This window comes from Leptonychotes weddellii, chromosome 3, assembly GCF_054177405.1.
Source record: "Leptonychotes weddellii isolate Sample4059 chromosome 3, ASM5417740v2, whole genome shotgun sequence".
Taxonomy (NCBI): Eukaryota; Metazoa; Chordata; class Mammalia; order Carnivora; family Phocidae; genus Leptonychotes; species Leptonychotes weddellii.
In genome coordinates, this window is record NC_138371.1 from 116,441,009 (window position 1) to 116,459,106 (window position 18,098).

The 18,098-nt window shown below is 34.8% G+C and overlaps 1 protein-coding gene across 11 annotated transcripts in view; it reads right to left on the reverse strand.

Moving 5' to 3' along the window:
- Positions 1 to 18,098, reverse strand: part of SUPT20H (SPT20 homolog, SAGA complex component) — a 39,419-nt gene that overhangs the window by 4,131 nt on the left and 17,190 nt on the right. For 5 of the 11 annotated variants that reach the window (XM_031028889.2, XM_031028888.2, XM_031028896.2 and 2 more), the window contains exons 11-23: positions 16,655 to 16,811; positions 16,504 to 16,560; positions 14,574 to 14,645; positions 13,777 to 13,934; positions 12,428 to 12,454; positions 11,839 to 11,871; positions 11,169 to 11,286; positions 10,560 to 10,662; positions 10,255 to 10,413; positions 8,252 to 8,558; positions 7,568 to 7,722; positions 4,643 to 4,698; positions 1,433 to 1,552 (exon numbers count right to left, since the gene is read on the reverse strand). In XM_031028889.2, the coding sequence (XP_030884749.1) occupies positions 1,433 to 1,552; positions 4,643 to 4,698; positions 7,568 to 7,722; positions 8,252 to 8,558; positions 10,255 to 10,413; positions 10,560 to 10,662; positions 11,169 to 11,286; positions 11,839 to 11,871; positions 12,428 to 12,454; positions 13,777 to 13,934; positions 14,574 to 14,645; positions 16,504 to 16,560; positions 16,655 to 16,811 (1,522 nt within the window). The remainder of the gene's footprint in view (positions 1 to 1,432; positions 1,553 to 4,642; positions 4,699 to 7,567; positions 7,723 to 8,251; positions 8,559 to 10,254; positions 10,414 to 10,559; positions 10,663 to 11,168; positions 11,287 to 11,838; positions 11,872 to 12,427; positions 12,455 to 13,776; positions 13,935 to 14,573; positions 14,646 to 16,503; positions 16,561 to 16,654; positions 16,812 to 18,098) is intronic. The other 6 variants (XM_031028902.2, XM_031028898.2, XM_031028901.2 and 3 more) reach the window with 3 other exon arrangements.

The following is an 18,098-nucleotide window of genomic DNA, read 5'->3' on the forward strand; positions in this document are numbered from 1 at the left end:
AACTTGTCAGGAATATGGAGAAACAGAAACCCTTGTGCCCTGCTGGGGAGAATGTAAAATGGTATACCCATATGGAAAACAGTATGCAGATCCTTCAAAAAATTAAAAATCCCACTCCTGGGTATTATCCAAAAGAACTGAAAAGCAGGGACCTGAAGAGCTGTTTGTATACCCATGTTCATAGCAGCATTATTCATCACAGCCAAAAGATGGAAGCAATCCAAATGTCCATCGAAAGATGAATGAATAAACAAAATGTAGTATATACATACAATAGAATATTATTCAGCCTTAAAAAGTAAGGAAATTCTGACACACTAGAACATGGAAAAACTTTGGGGACATTATGCTAAGTGAAGTAAATCAGTCACAAAAAGACAAGCACTGCCTAGAGTAGTCAAATGCAGAGAAACAGAAAGGAGAATGATGGTTGTCAGGGCTAGTCAGAGAGGGAAATATGGAATTACTGTTTAATGGGTAGAGTTTCAGTTTTGCAAGATGAAAATGCTGTGGAGACTCGTTGTCTAACAATATAAATATACTTAACATGCACACTTAAAATGATGAAAATGGCATATTATATATTACATGTATTTTACCAAAGATGGCAAATTATGTATTACGTGTATTTTACAATTAAAAAAAAAAAGTGCAAAACAATTTTATATCCAGCCAAGTAATCCTTCATGTGTTAAAGAATAAAGAAAAACTGTTTTGTATGTGCCCTTCCTGAGAATCTACTAGAGGATGAGCTTCACCTAACCAAGACTTAACTGGGGAATCTTTGTGAACTGAGAAACTCTGGGGAGTGAGACCCAAGAATCTGTATTGTTAGTTCCCAGATAATTCCAAAGTGTAGCAAAGGTTCAGAAAAACTTGTAGTTCCTTCTCCTTTATTTATTTAATTTATTTATTTGACAGAGACAGAGAACACAAGCAGGGAGAGTGGGAGTGGGACAGGGAGAAACAGACTCCCCACTGAGCAGGGAGCCCGACGCGGGGCTCGATCCCAGGACCCTGAGACCATCACCTGAGCCAAAGGCAGACGCTTAACCAACTGAGCCACCCAGGCGCCCTCCTTCTCCTTTAATTTACTGCAGTTCTTATTCAATTTCATTATGTTTAACAATATACAAATATTTATTTGTGTCTATCTTCCCTTTGCCCTAAGCTTCATGATAATAGGGACATCTCTGTTCCAACAGAGACAAAACACTGCAAACAGAAGGATGATGACTGGGCAAAAAATGCATGGGCTATAGGAAGAGAAAAACAATTTGAAATAGGCACCCAATAACTATCACTACTACTGATACTAAAAGCAGAACAGGAATTGTCTGTTTGAACTAAAACCATGCCAAATATGCTTGGGAAAAAAAAAAAAGTTACAATTCTGTAATACAAAGCAAATGGAAGGCTGGAAGGCACATACCTGCTCCCCTGGCTGTTGCGGACTAGAAGTTGTAGGTTGCTGAGGCTGCTGTGGTGTAAACTGAGAGAGCTGCTGTTGTTGCTGCTGCAGAGTGTTAAAAATGAGTGAACCACCTGGAAGCTATTAAAGAAGAATTAGCTCTTTTCACATTATTTAAATTTATTTATTCCATAAACACTTTTAGAACATTCACTATGTGTCAGGCATTCTTCTGTGGATTGAGGAAATAGGTGGATAAAAACCACACCAAACCAATATCCCTGCCCTTAAAAAAAAACTACTTAAAAACAATTTTTAATTGCTATTACTTCGGGCTCTCAAATATGTAAGTAATCTCAAACATCCATGATTCTGCTTAATAGTTAGCTATCCAAATGTACATACTACTTTTATTTAACTCTTCTTACACATCAGTATAAAATAGCATTAAATGCTTTACAAAGTATAAACAAGAAACTGGTGATAATCAGATATACATATTAAGAAAACTTCTCTAATTTGTTCTAGCTTTACCAAAAACCAGAAATGCATGGATTTTTATATAACACAGTAAGGAATTCCAAAGCTGTAATGGAAGTACATTAGATATCCGTATTTTTAGTTCAGAAGTACTACTTGCTGCTCTGTCATTCTGTACCTAAATTACTTCAAAAACCCCCAAACAAAAAAAAACCAAACACTTTTTAAAGCATCCAGAAAATTCCATGTTAAAAATTAAAACTATGGTTTTCAAATGCATCAGGAAATAAATGGTTTTTCCACTTATCCTATAGGGGTTTAAGCTATAGTAATCTCCCTTCATGCATAGTTTTGCTTTCCCTGATTTCAGTTACTACAGTCAACTACAGTCCAGAAGCAGATGATCTTCCTGACATGGTCAGGTCAAGAGTAGCCTAACACTACATTACAACACCTATGTCATTCACCTCACTTCATCTCATCACCTAGGCATTTTATCATCTCACATTATAAGAACAGTGTACAGTACCCTGTACTTACTTTAAGAGACCATTATTTACTTAACTTTTATTATAGTGTACCTGTTACCACTGTTCAATTTTATTAATTATTGTTAATCTCTTACTGTGTCTAATTCACAAATTAAACTTCATTGTAGGTATTGTGAAAATAGAGACGACTAACTAGAGTCCGGAAGCTCAATGTCAATTATAGGAAGATTGTCTATTACAGATCCCAGCAAAAGAATCCTCAATAGGAAAAAATCGTCAATGACAGGCCCCAACAGGGAAAGATGTACACTGCATCTCCAACAAGAAATCGACCACTCCTGAAACTCAGCCAACAAGAAGCTGTCGTCAGCCTGAACTCTTGCTCTTCTCCAATGGACTTCATTCAAAACAACCCTCTCCACTTTCCTCCTCCTCCATCATAAAATAATATTCCTCTCTTTTGTTGAACTTGCCAATGGTTTTGTCATAGCTTGCTTGGCCCAAATTGCAATTCTCTGTTATTCCCAAATAAGCCAATTTTGCTGGTAAAATAACTGAGTTTTATTTTTAAGGTTAACCGTATGTATGTAGAGGAAAAAAACAGTATATACAGGGTTTTGGTACTATCCATGTTTTCGGCACCCACTGGGGGTCTTGAAAATATATCTACTGCAGATAACGGGGGACTACTGTACAAGCACTCTGAAGCCCTTAAGAGAAAGTCCAAGCAAATAAATACCCAACTACAAAACGCTTAGGTCTGCATAGCCAAAAAAAAAAAAAAAAAATCCTCAGATCAGTATCTCTAAACCTCATTGTTATATAAATCTGGACTTATTAGCATGGGCCAACTGTTACTTGTAGCCTTACTCCTTATGATTAGTGCTATTAAGGAATTCCACTCATTTCCAACACCAATATGCAAGGAAGCTGGTTAAATAAACCAATGTGATCCGTGGTCTGTCCATATTACAAGCGGACTGTTCTGCGATTACATTCTGTAAATATAGACATTGTGTGCATCTTGTGTAACAAATGTTTTTTAAGTTTTGGCTTAAAATACATTTCCTGATTTGTTATTCCTGAAAACCAGGTTGGGTTGATCTGTCTGGTACTGTTTTTTGTTTTTGTTTTTTTTAATTTTATTTATTTGGCAGAGAGAGAGAGGGCACAAGTAGGGAGAGCAGGAGGCAGAAGGGAGAAACAGGCTCCCCTGATGATCAGAGCCCGACCTGGGGCTTGATCCCTCGACCGTGGGATCATGACCTGAGCCGAAGGCAGATGCTTAACCGACTGAGCCACCCAGTACCACCTGTCTGGTACTGTTATTTCCTAATAATCCAAAGCTCTGCCATTTTGTGTCCACACATTCATGTCTATCTTTTCTAAAGGTTCTCTGTAGACAATCCCACTCATTTTCCAGCCTGGTAGCTTTATACTGGACCTCATCCTTAAATTAAAGGACCTAGCATAACACCCAGAATATTGTTAAGTTCACAATGTGTACTAAATTCTCCACTTTCAATCTTTTTATATGCTAACATTGATGACATGTAAGTAAAGACTCATAATTAGACACAAACTCTAATCTAACGAACATTTAATGAACAACTATAAGGTGCCTGGCATTGTTCTAAGAAATCATTCTGCTTAGGAAAAGAACACCTGCCTATTTTTAAAATTTTTCTTCACGCAAACATTAATACATATACATACATAAAATGCCTGTTGAAAGAGGAATTATTTTTTTTTTTAAAGATTTTATTTATTTATTTGAGAGAGAGAGAATTAGAGAGAGAGAACACATGAGAGGGGATAGGGTCAGAGGACAAAGCAGACTCCCTGCTGAGCAGGGAGCCTGATGCGGGACTCGATCCCGGGACTCCAGGATCATGACCTGAGCCGAAGGCAGTCGCTTAACCAACTGAGCCACCCAGGCGCCCCAGAGGAATTATTTTCTAAGTATATCTATTACTGCTATTGTAGGCAAGTGTAGCCCTTGGTAGTTGTCAATTCTCCCCATTGGAACAGCTAGTGCTCGATTAGGCAGAGTGCTGGAGCCAATGAGAGTGGTATGTAGGATACAGATTCTTTCTCTATCCGCTTCCCACGTGATCATACAAGAAAGCAATAATTAACCACACCCTTAGAAGATTTCGAACAGATTTCAACATTTCAAATGCTTATATGATCAGATATACATCAAAAAAAAGATATCAAACATAAAAACTTCAATCAAAAGCCAATATATCACATTTACCTGGAGTAGATTTAAGGGCCTGAGATTTGAAGTATTTTTTAAACCAAATGGAACACCTGTTAAATAAAACTCATGGTTATAAGAGGGAATTAAATTTTATTACACTTCAAAATATTTTTATACTTTGGTATCTATAAATACATTTTAAGTACCTTCTGCAGAGATGTGGTTATTTTTTCTGTACTTTTAAAATAAACAAAAAAAAATTCATCAATACCTATTAACACTAAGATCTTATTCAAAGATGTGGAGCACCAGATGTACATTTTATAGGCATACCTCAGAGATATTGTGGGTTCAATTCCAGACCACTACAATAAAGTGAGTACTGCAATAAAGCAAGTCAAATGAATTTTGATTTCCCAGTGAATGTTATGTTTACACTACACTGTAGTCTATTACATGTGCAATAGCATTATGTCTAAAAATACAATGTACCTTAATTAAAATATTTTGTTAAAAAATACATTAACTGAGTTTTCAATGAGTCACAATCACTGATCATAGAGGACTCCAACAAATGTAATAATAATGAAAATATATGAAATACTATGAGAATTACCAAAATGTGATCCAGAGATATGAAATGAGCTATTGCAAAAATGGCATCAACAGCCTCGTTTGATGCAGGGTTGCCACAAACCTTCAATTTGTAAGAGAACATGCAGTATTTTTAAAGTGCAATAAAGCGGGGCGCCTGGGTGGCTCAGTTGGTTAAGCGACTGCCTTTGGCTCAGGTCATGATCCTGGAGTCCCTGGATCGAGTCCTGCATCGGGCTCCCTGCTCAGCAAGGAGCCTGCTTCTCCCTCTAACCCTCCCCCCTCTCATGTACTCTCTCTCTCTCATTCTTGCTCTCTCAAATAAATAAATCTTAAAAAAAAAAAATAAATAAAGTGCAATAAAGCAAGGTATGCCTGTATTCTATTATTTCAGAAATGATAACTTCTTTTACCACTATTTTGACTTTTGGCTAGAGAAAGTAATCAGGAAGTATGCAGACACCATGAATAAAACTGTCACTGTTGTGCAAATACATTTCAGGGACTGACATCTACTTAAATTTCTCAGTGCTAAGTAGTATACGATAATAATCCTATCTCCAAGAACCCCTGTGCTGTTTGCTATTTTTTCAAATACGAATGGTAATATTAACAATGTTAAAGAACACTGAATTTTGTCAAAAGTGAAAGTCAGGAAACAATGCTGTTACTCCTGAACTTAGTCCCAAAAATATGTGATGCAACACAGAGCACATAAAGCAGGGGTTGGCAAACTTTTTCAGTAGGCCCTGTGGGCCACATATGGCCTCTGTGGCATATTCTTCCTCTTCATTGTCTCTTTTTTTAAACAAACCTTTAAAAATATAACCATTCTTGTAGTTTGTAGGCCATGGTCTCAAAGTATGTGCATATTCTGCCAACAAAATATACCAACTTGAACATTAATTAAAATGTATCTAGTCCTCTCAGCAGATAATTGAATTAAAAAAAGATAAAAGGCAAACATTCATAGGTGATGGTATCAAAGCATAATCACATTAAAATATTACAGTATTGATATTACTCATCAGTAAAAATTCTCATGAAAAGATATGACATAACTTCCTCTATTTATTTATTTTTAAAGATTTTATTTATTTATTTGAGAGAGAGAGAGAGCAGGAGCCTGGGGGGCGGGGGGGGGGGGAATAAACAGATTCCCCACTGAGCAGGGAGTCCGACGTGGGGCTTGATCCCAGGACCCTCCCTGAGATCATGACCTGAGCCAAAGGCAGAAGCTTAACCAACTGAGACACCCCCATAACTTCCTTTAAAAATGAATGACATCTATCTAATGCTTATGGCTTATTAAAGGCACTTTCACATCACTTCATTAATGTCTCCTAAGTACCATCTAAAGTTAGATATTTTTACTCCCACTTTAGAACAGATGAAACTGAGGCCAAGGGAGAAAAACTAAGTGACTTATTTTAGGCCCCACAGTGAACATCTGGAGCCACATATATAACTAATTGGTAAATATAAGCATCCTAAATTCAACACTTGATTCCATCTCCAGAGCTTCTGCCATTAACATTTATGAACATTAAAATGAGATCATCAGCTAAAATTAGGAAGTCATAGCAATGTTACCTGTTTAAATTATACTCCCTGGGTTTGACTTCTCATAACTCAGAAATTTTCTGATAAATTTTTCTTACTATGTCAAGTTTGTTTTTCCTGCTAAGTTTTTTCTCAGCAGTACGAAATTGGGTTATTCCAAGATATTACAAAACATTAGTTTAAACATTAAAAAATAAAGTTGTTAGAACTGTTTTCCAGTACATGTAATAGTAATTACTACTGCACTGAAACTATCACTGTTTATGATGAGGATGGCAATTTTTTTTGAATGCTTATGTCTCAGGCAATTTAAAATACATCATCTGTATTTACTTATTTAACCTTCACAACTATGAGGCAAAGCATTATTTTTCCCCGTTTTACTGACAAGGAAAGTGAGGTGACTTTCCCATGATTATACTATTCAGTAAGTTGCACAACTGCGATTTCAAACTTGGGCAGTCTGGCTCCAGAGTCTAGGCTTTTTATTGCCATTCTATGTTGCCTTTCTCATACAATCTATGTTTCCAAAATGTATTTCTTTTACCTGAGAAAGGAGGACTACAATGACAATAAGGTTATCAAAATTAATTTATGTTTGGAAGGCAGACATTAGTTGCAGAAACTTACCAAGTTTCTTCATTGAATTGCTAAATGGTTTTTAATTTAAATATCAGGACTTCAAGGGCTTTTTAAATGAAATACTGCAACATAATGCTTCAAGAAATAAGGACATTAAGTGTATATAATATGCTTAAAATGACATTTTTGTATTAGCATGTACTTTAATTTTTTAGAGGTTATTATTTCCAATATTCTGACCTGCTTGAGAAGCTGCCTGCATTGCACCGGGCAATGCATTTGGTAGCAGACCGCCTGAGGGTAGAAGGCCACTCAGGTTTATTCCTGCAGGAGTTATGGCACCAGTGTTACAGCCCAGCATAGGGTTTGAACCACTCATCAAAGCCTGAGCTCCACTGCGGGAGAATAAGACAAAGCATTAAACTTGCAGTATAAAAGAAAATTTCAGTCACATAATAATTCCTTGGATTAAAAAACAAGCTACTAAACAAACAATTAGGTATTTTGGTCTTAAACATCAGTTTTAGGGCTCTGTTTCATTTTTATGCTACAGAGTGACAGTAAGATTATCTAAAATTAAATACTGTATATTTATCAAGGTTTAAAATATAATTTGAAAGAGTAAAAGCATTAATCAAGGGATTAAAATATGGTAATGCTGAGGATAAACAAGAAAATCTATACTGCTGTCAATGTGAAGTAGTATCAGGTTAGTGCATATAATACATAATTACCTAAAATTAAAACATACTTGTTGAGATAGTTTTATCCATATCTAAACTATTTGTTTTTCAGTTTCAGAAATATGCAATTTATTAATTTCATAAGAATTTATTTAGATCAATGAGAATATCTTAAAAAACAAAAACAAAAACAAAAACACACACACAAAGAAACAAAATCAGGGCATCAATGCAAACTTACCAAACAGAGCCCACTACATTGATGAAGTTAAGTCCAGCAGAGTTTGCCATGACCTGGGTGGCCGTGGTTCCTGTAGTTATGGATGTTACCATGGTGGAAAGAGGAATGGTCGTTACAGGCATTGCCTGGCTCAGAGACCTTTGCTGCTGAGCAAACTGAGTTAACAAAGTGGGCTGAGGGGTGAAGCCTGAATCTTGGGGAGTAGGGGTGGCTGAAGGGGTAATAGGAGTTGAGCTCTGAGCATCAGGAGGGTGTGGGGTCGATGAAGGGGTTGGTGTAGGAGTAGATGGCTTAGGAGTTCCAGATCCTGCTCATTGAGAAAAATAAAAATTGCTAGTTTGTTATAAATGGCCAGTCCTTTTTAAAATAAGGTTAATGGAATCTTACTTAGCACTGACAATTTGTTCCAGTTTTAAGCAGTTAACTGCAAGTGTTAATTTCTACACATGATACATGAGTGTTGCTACACTCAATTACAATTAAGGATGCAGTATATCACCTAAAAATTCCATCAGAGATGCTATTACAGTAACAGTAAAAATATACATTTGTATACTACCACAATACCCATTTAAAAGTTAATTTCCTACATGCTACCTTTGGCCTAAAAAGTTTAAGAGGAATTCAAATTAATTTTTGTTATTTACGATTTCACTAATTTAGAACTTCATTTAAAAATACTGCTTATTTTCTGTAACAGTCTGAGATAAACTCTGAACATATTTAATTACATATGGTTAACAATCATACTTGGCACCTAAATGTACATGTTTAATTCCTAACACATCAAGTTTATCCTGACAAACAAATTTACAAAACACAATAATAAAGCAAATATTTGATAGATAATACTGCATCTTTAACAGTAACTGTGTACTTCTGTTTAAATGTAAGAATGTATAGAAAATCTGTTGTGAATGAAGTATGCACAGTTTATCAACTTTTTAAAAAAAAAAACAAAAACAAAAAACAAAAACCAAAAAAATAAAACCAAAAGCTCTTGAGGTGTTTTCTTTTTTAGCTTTCATGTCCTGCAGAAAGAAAGGAAAGAAATGTGAATGTCCAGAAGCTGTCACTCAACCCTTACTTAAAGTAACAACTGTGTGCAGTAGATTAACATAATCCATACCCACAACATAAGAAGTGTGAATAAGACTTCCAGGAAATTTATAAATTTTTCTTTGTGCAAAACAAGAAGGCAGAAAAATTACACCTTTTGAGCTATCAAGATGAAGATGTTTATATCTAAGGCGAAGACCACCCTATCACTGTGCAGTGTACTAAAACTTTCAAGCACACTTTAGTTATCTATAAAAAAATCTAAAAAACTGGAATGCTTTTTTGCAAATTGATACCTAAATATCTCAGAAAACTCTAATTTGAAGAAATTATCCCAATTGAATGCTAGAATTCTTGCATAAGTTTTCTTGATGTTAAAAAAAAAAGTATTTAGTAAAAATTACATTTTAATATTTTCAGAATAATGCCTTATGATTATTACCACATTTTAGTAACTGATTACAATTTTTAAGAGTGTAGGAGTGTTTTTGAAAAATCAGCTTTCAGTTTATCACCACCTTGGAACTAGTTGGTTTCTTACATATACAAAAATAGGACTGCAGCAACAACTCTTATGACTTTTTTTTCATATCAGCTACATAGTTTACATAAAATGTAACATGATCCTAGGGAACACTGGAATAAAAAATATTTTGGAATCTTATTGCCACATTTAACTAACAGATTATTTTTTTAAGGAGATGTGTAGGTTGTAAATCTGTAAGGTATACACACAGTGCATACACAGATACAGAAAAACAAATACAATTACAATAAACACATAATACATACAATTAACAAGAGATTCGCCTGAAGCTTCTCAAAACTTATACATTTTGGGTACATAGTACATTCAGATTTCAATATTTCACTGGTCAAAAAAAATAGCTTTTTAAAGAAATACTAATGCAAAAAGCTAATGAAGAATTTAAGTTATAACTCACTTTGTGATGAGCTGGCAGGTGACAGGGCAGCTGGAGAAAGCATGCTAACTTGATTGAGATCCACAGATGACTTCCGAGAAAGACTTGGTGGCTTGGAAGCAGGAGGAGGAGTTGGAGATTTAAGAAAGCTGCTGGCCTGCTGTGGTGTAAAATAGTTACCTAGAAGAATATAAAAGTTATTTCCTACACTTATAATTCAAAATTCTGTGAATTAAGTAAATCATAATATGAGTATAGTTTTAAAAAAAGATTATGACTGTATGATGTGTTTTACTCCAGATGACAGAAATCAAAGAATGTAATACCTGAAGAACTACTTCCTGAGCTTGAAGGAAGTTTGATGGGTGGAGGTCGATGTTTTACTCCCTTTCCCAATACTGAAGACTGAACTGACACAGTCTCGGGCTGCTAAGAGACGGACATTGAATATACTTGGTTAAACTTAAGCTCAAATCAGAAACTCATAAATTAATACCACTATAGCTTCTAGATGAGAACACACACTTTAAAACCCTGCAAAGTACTCTTAGTGTTATAGGTTGGGTGTGACAAATGTTACAAAAAAAATACAATTTCACATAAGAAGATCCATGAAACAAATTACAGTATATATGTAAAGGATGAAGGAAAGATTTCTAAGTAATAGGATGGGGAAAAACTTTGAAGGAGAAGAGCAGAAAGGTAAACTGAAGGCAAAGCTTCCACTCTTAAATCTTTCCAGGGAAAAGAGTAAATTGTTGAAGCCAGGTGATTAGTATATACAGGTGTTCATAATACTTTTCTACCTTTCTGTATACTTGAAAGTTTATAGAAAGTTAAATACTACACAATACCCCCATCCCTCAAAAAATAGTCTTAAACATTTCTTAGATTCCCTGAAAAACAATTAGGCACAAAAAAGTAATCAAACATACTTCTGTTTCTTTCCCTGGAGAAAGCTGACTCAAGCTGGCTGAGCCACTAGAGCTGTGTGACATTTTAACTGGACATTTGGCTTCATTCTGGACCAATTCCTGGTATTGATTGACTACCCTGGAATATTAGGAGTAAATGAGTAAGGATTAGCTAACTGTTCTAAACACAAAATTTATAGGAAATAAATAATAACTGTAATAAAAGAATTTCCATCAAAATTAACACAAAAATTCAAACTAGATAATTTAAAATGTCTGTGCCAAAATTACATTCTTCTAATCTTTTTAATGACAAGCTAATGCCCAAAACATTTTGCTAATAAACAATCTAAAGATAAACATACAGTATCTTCCTTTTAATACAGAAAGTACAGGGATTATTTAACCAATAAGCAGCCAAAGAAATTACTGACTTTCACTCACATTCTGATTAAAGTACTACTTAGAAATTACTTTCCTTAGCTACCATAGATATATCTATGCTTTCTTATTTAAAATACACTGTATTTTAAACATTATTGTGTTATTTTCCTAATTCTATAAAAAATTCTAATAATATCTAAGGTATAAATAAAATCAAAATTGTGACTCTTAGTGGAGTACTATGTCCTATAAAAGTGAAGTTTTTCATATCCATCCAGATTAAAGATAAAGACACAAATATTTTTACCTCTCAGCATCAGTCTTTGATCCAATAATAAACCTGGAATGTTTAAAAGAGAGAAAAGTATTATGTTAAGAGTTGTCTTAAGGAACACTGGGATTACTTTTGAAGGCTTCCATATTTTAGTGACTGCAGTTTTATAAAATGTGTCAAATTACAAAGATATCACACAAATTTTTTTTACATACATTTAAACTTATGAAGCAATGACCAAGTTTTGCATGCATTATAAATATCCTGTGAATAATTTGGCTGATTTAATTTAAGGGAGATGTATTTTGGCATAAAACTTATGTATCAAAACAAAATGTGGGCTCAAAGTTACCAAGTGCTATACATCCTTGCAAGTGTCTGCCCTACAGCAAAATTCACTGAACTACTGTGTGCAAGGCCTTTGGCCTTCCTCTCACTTTAACCTTTGATTTCTGAAGTCATTAATAATGTCTACAGAGCAGATCTTAGAATATATTTTAGACAGGGAAGGTAGTTTATTGCCAATTCAATAAAATGTCTTTAACAAGTCTTTTTAAAGAATTTGACATTTATATGATTTCTTAACAGATTAAAATAGTGAGTTTGTTTATTTTTTAATTACCAATTTGAATGATCATCTGTGGAGGAGCTGAAATATAAAATGTAAAAAAAAGAAAAAACTTGGTTAATGCAGCTCAAACTTTAACTTCATAGTTATTAACTCAAGTAATTTATGAATATGGAGGAATGACTGGAAGTAACAAATCATGCGGTATTTTTGCAGCAATTCCCTGATGTAAAGGCAAAAAATTCAATTCTCTTCTTGTTAGATCTAATCAGTTGGCTTTTGAACTGATTTTTTTTTTTAAAGATTTTATTTATTTATTTGACAGACAGACACAGCGAGAGAGGGAACACAAGCAGGGGGAGTGGGAGAGGGAGAAACAGGCCCCCCGCGGAGCAGGGAGCGGATCCTGGGATCATGACCTGAGCGAAAGGAAGACACCTAATGACTGAGCCACCCAGGCACCCCTGAACTGATTTTTTTTAAATGAGAAAAAGAACATATCTCCTTGTGTCTGAGAAAAGTTCGTAATTTAAAATGACCAATTTACGTCTTAAAGGGGGAGATTTTTAAAAACACAGGTAATCGAAACATCTGATCTACGTAGTATTCAACAACAGAAACTGCTAATGTGAAAAAATTACCAAATGATTCTGACTGAAACTATTTCTTCCCATTAACTTTTACTTAGATACTGGTGAGGTTGTTCTTTAAAATCCATTTCTGCTATAGTTGCAATTAGCATCTTGTGTTAAGTAAAGACTTTATATAAGTAATTTTAACATAGGCCTGGCCCCTGCTTTTTTTCTGTTGAGCTCCTCTTTGTAGTTTCTTCTTTTTGAAACAGCATCAACTTGATTGAAAAACAAAATCATCAAACTAACAATAAAAACAAAATACTGTTACCTTGTACTAAATATACAGTCCATAAGTTTTAGAAGATCAAATATGTGTATTTTTTTTATAGCCAATAACTACATTAAGCACTGAGTCTTTGTCCTTACATGCAGTGCTGCAATACCAAGTACATTTAACAGCTTCTTCGTTTATTGTAAACTTGCTACCCATTTAAACAAACTACTTCTCAGAAACACTTCAACTTCCTGCTCACAGGTTGAAGTCACAAGTGTCAACACATAAATATAACAAGAGGGATATATCCTTTAAAGCAAGTATGAAAATAATTATACCATAGGTTTTTAAAAAGGTATTATTTTAAATAACTCCTGGACAACATGGTTATTGTAATTTAGGTTTACTTTTGTCCACTGACAAATCTAATTGGAGTACTTAAATAACAAATGAACCCCCAAAGGGAAGTTTTTATTCATTAATGGTTCATCAGTAATTGCTAGATAAATTCTGATGCCTAATTTTGTCAATTCCATGTATTTAACAGAACTCACTGGGATGGAGACACCTGGTTGTCATTTTCTTCATCTTCTTTACATGGCTGTATTTTACCATAATAAAGTGGATCACCAAGTGACTGCAAAATGGTCAGCTTTGTTTTCTGATACTGATTACCAGCTTCACATTCAAATACATAATCATCTTTTACATCCTGAAAAAGAGTGTCCCAGATAAATACCTTCTTCAGTAAATACATAATCAAAGTTAACAAAATAAACGACACACTAACTTGTATCTGTCAATATGAAGACACATCACATTTTGACTATAGACCTGTTTAAGACCATCAAAGAGAATAAAGCCCAGGATTCTTCTTTACATAGCACTTTAAGAATGAGAGTCCAATGGGGTAGTTAACCAAGCCCAAGTGAAATATGGCAGAATTGCATATAGTGAACATATGAATGCAAATACTAAATATTAAAGTGGTAAAACTTTTGAAGACAGATCTATTTGTCACATATAAAAAATATTACTGCACTTAGGGAAAATTATACAGAACATTTAAAATCATCCTTAGGATATAACTAATTAGAAACAGAAAACAAATCAGAACTACCAATATGCAACTGAAACAGAAATAAAAATGCAGTTATATATCACAACTGCCCTTTAAAATGGAAACCATACTTTATGAAAAACAAAACTAAACAACTATTCTTTCCTTTAATTCACTAAATCCCCAGAATGTCTTTTAAATTAAAAAAAAAAAATCTAAAGTAAAGGCACTTTATGTTTAATAAATTCAGAAACAGCCTCATCAGAAAGAAGACTGCAATGATGGACTTACATGGGCTGGCCAGACTGTTGGTTGTGAGTCATCAGATTTGATGGACTTTTCCACTTTAGCGTATTTCTCCACCTAAGCAATCAAATCAAGAGACAGCAGATGTAATGGAATCAGTATTGTGACCAAAGAGAAAAACATAAGTAATTCCTCAAGACAATACAGTTTCAAGCACAAAAATTCTTGAATTGCTAATATCACCAACTGTTTATGCTTAATTTAAAACTCTCCTGATACAGTAATTCGACCAATTGGTTTTAAAAACACGATTAGAATCTCTTTTGTCATTAAATAGGCGTAATAAACACACCTGTTTTGGACAATGCTTTTTCTTTTTATCCCATAAACTGATATTACATTTATCCTTTAGGGAAGTTGGAATGATACAGATATAATCAGGACCAAGATCTTTTCCTTTGGCTGGGTTTTTGAACCACTTTTTTTTTTTTTTTAAAGATTATTTATTTATTTGAGAGACAGAGAGAGAGAGAAAATGGCTCCCCACTGAGCAGGGAGCCCGACGTGGGGCTCCAACCCAGGACCCCAGGATCATGACCTGAGCTGAAGGCAGACACTTAACCGACTGAGCCACCCAGATGCCCCCTATGGCTGGGTTTTAATGGACAGTTGGGGCAAAACCGGAGGAAGACCAGGGAAGTTATATTAAAGTTGATAAAATTTTTGTGAACCTTTTCCCTTTTCTAATTGGACATGGACCATACATTCTGTATTATCACCTACTAGTCTGTGTGAATCAAATTTTCTCATCTTCCTGGTAACCATGACCTTACGATAAAGCAGACTCACCCGGGAAATTGATAAAAAATTCAGATCTCCATGTCCTTTCCCTGGAGATCTGACTAAATTAAAAGGTCTGAAGTGGGGCCTGAAATCTACATTTATCTGGTATTCTGGATGATTCTTCTGATCAACTCAGACTGAGAAACTTTGTATTAGCGTTTTGCTACTCAGATGTAGGCTGTGGACCTCAGTACCATGCAACCTGAGAGCCTGGCAAAACTGCAGCAGCTCCGGTTCTAGCCCAGACTTGCTGAATTAGAATCTGCACCTTAACAAGCAAGCCAAGGTGATTAGGATGTACATTAAAGTTCAAGAAGCACTGTTTCAGATATACAGTCTACCCTCCAAAGCTAATAGATCCCACCCTTTGATATTTACACTAACATCTATTCTCAAGCTGCATTCCTCCAGAAACACATTAAGTTATAAAAAAAATAATGTGGCTTATATTCCCTTTAGTCATATACATAGTATACTTCTGATGGTTTTGGCTTTGTGCTTTTCAGAAATTTTTCTCTTAATCTCAGAAAATAAGAATAGTACATGTGCTAGCCTAAGAAGGATGCGGAAGAAAAACAAACATCCGTTAAAATAACTAGCCAATTATAAAGAGTTGAGTGAAAAACAAAAAGGAACACAGGAGGAATAGGGAAGTAAAAGAAATATGGGACTAGTCATCAAAAGACCTCTTTCATGTTTTTGATCATTTATAGCCCATGAATATTATGGATCAGCAGAGAATAACATGCAAAGTTCCTAATCTTGGTCACTGATTTGAGAAAAGAAGCATTATCAGGAAATTATAATGGAATATTATGAAAAAAGAACACATTTTATACATATTATGTAATAATGTACCATCTTTTTCCATATTTCAAAATTCTTTGGTTATTATATTCCTACTCTAAACACAGACCTTTTAAAGCAATACATAGATGTATTAAGGTGTTACATTCTTACACAAGTAAATGTGAAAGAATATTCTAAAATATTCTAAAAATGAGCAATTGATTTAAAAAAAAAACATTACTCTGTTTTTAAAACAAGTCTTTGTTTTCCCAGAGTATAAGCTGCTACTAGTTAAATTTAGGAACTTTATATGAAAATAAGTGCAATTCATGAACTGACTTACATCCACTTCAGAAGGTATGGCCAAATTACAGGGACTCCGCTTCCACATATCTACACACTGAAAATTAAAAACAGTATTAATATGCTGAAAATTCAAAATGAGCAATGCTTTTGGCATAATAATAAGCTTCATTTAAAAAACACATACTTACATTTCCTGCTTTAGATATCTTGAGGTCATAATGTTGACCTGCTTTTCTTTCCTTCCTTTTTTGTAAGAAATCAAGTAATTTTAGCTGCGGAGGAGGTGGACAATGGGACAGATCCTGTTGCCGGTTCAGAGAGGACCTGGAATACCTCTTGAAACACCTGAAATATTAAGACAGTTGAACTAAACAAAATAAAAGAAACTCAGAATAAATCTGGATTCAAATCAGTAAGCATTATATATGTAAATCACAAGTATCTGTAGGACACTATCCCTTGCCAAGCAAAATCCCAGGCACTGCTAAAACAAAAATGAACAAGACAAACAATTCCTGCTACCATGGAGCTGATAGTCCAAAGGGGAAAATAGACATTCACAAGTAAACAGGTAAGATCATTTCAGACAGCACTGATCAGGAGGAGGAAAAAGGACAAAACAAAACAGGGTCCTGTGGTGAGTCAGTGACAGAGAGGGCAGCATTAGGTAAGTGAAAGGAAGGACTAGACTCTGAAGAAATGATGTGTGAGCTGAGCCATGAACGGCAAGAAGGAACTGCCTATGAGAAGATCAGGGAGGGCACCTGGGTGGCTTGAATAGTTGGGCATCTGTCTTTGGCTCAGGTCATGATCTCATGGTCTTAGGATCAAGCCCCGTGCTGGGTTCCCTGCTTGGTGGGGAGTCTGCTTTTTCCTCTCCCTCTGCCTCCCACCCCTCGTGCTCTCTCCCTCTCTCAAATAAATAAAATCTTAAAAAAAGAAAAAAAGAAAAAAGATCAGGGAATGAGTATTTGAAGCACAAAGAAGAATTTAAAAACTAAAAAAGAATTAAAAACTTAATTTGTTTTAAAACCAGAAAATAGGTGTGATTAGAGCATGAGGATCCACATAATAGATGAGGTCAGAGAGTGAGAAAGGGGCCTTGCAGATCAATGGTAACGTGTTTAGATTTAATGTGGAGCACAATGGGAAGCTTTAGGGAAATTTAAGTAGTGGCATAATCTCCTTTGAAGTTTTTAAAAGATTATTCCAGTTTGCTTACGTGGCAAATAGATCAGAAAGGAGCAAAGATAGCAGCAGGAAGACCGGTCAAATAGGAATTTACTACAGAAGTAAGATGAAGATGATGCTGACTTTAACTATAATTTATCAGTGGGCATGGAGATGTGGAGAGATACAAAGAGATTTTACAGGACTGCTGACAATCTTATATGGACTTATTTCACCATTTCTGAAACTGTACCTTTTTCTCAGCGTATGTTGTTTACATAATAAATTAAGGAATTTAGAAAATGGATAGGTTTTGAACTCCTCCAAACTTGAAGATTATCCAAACTGGGCAATTCAAACAATTATGTCAGAAGTATTTAATGATGAATCAATTATAACTGTAGTCCAAGTTAATATTAAGTAAAAGAGATAGTTAAAACATTTAAAGACAAATTACCATGG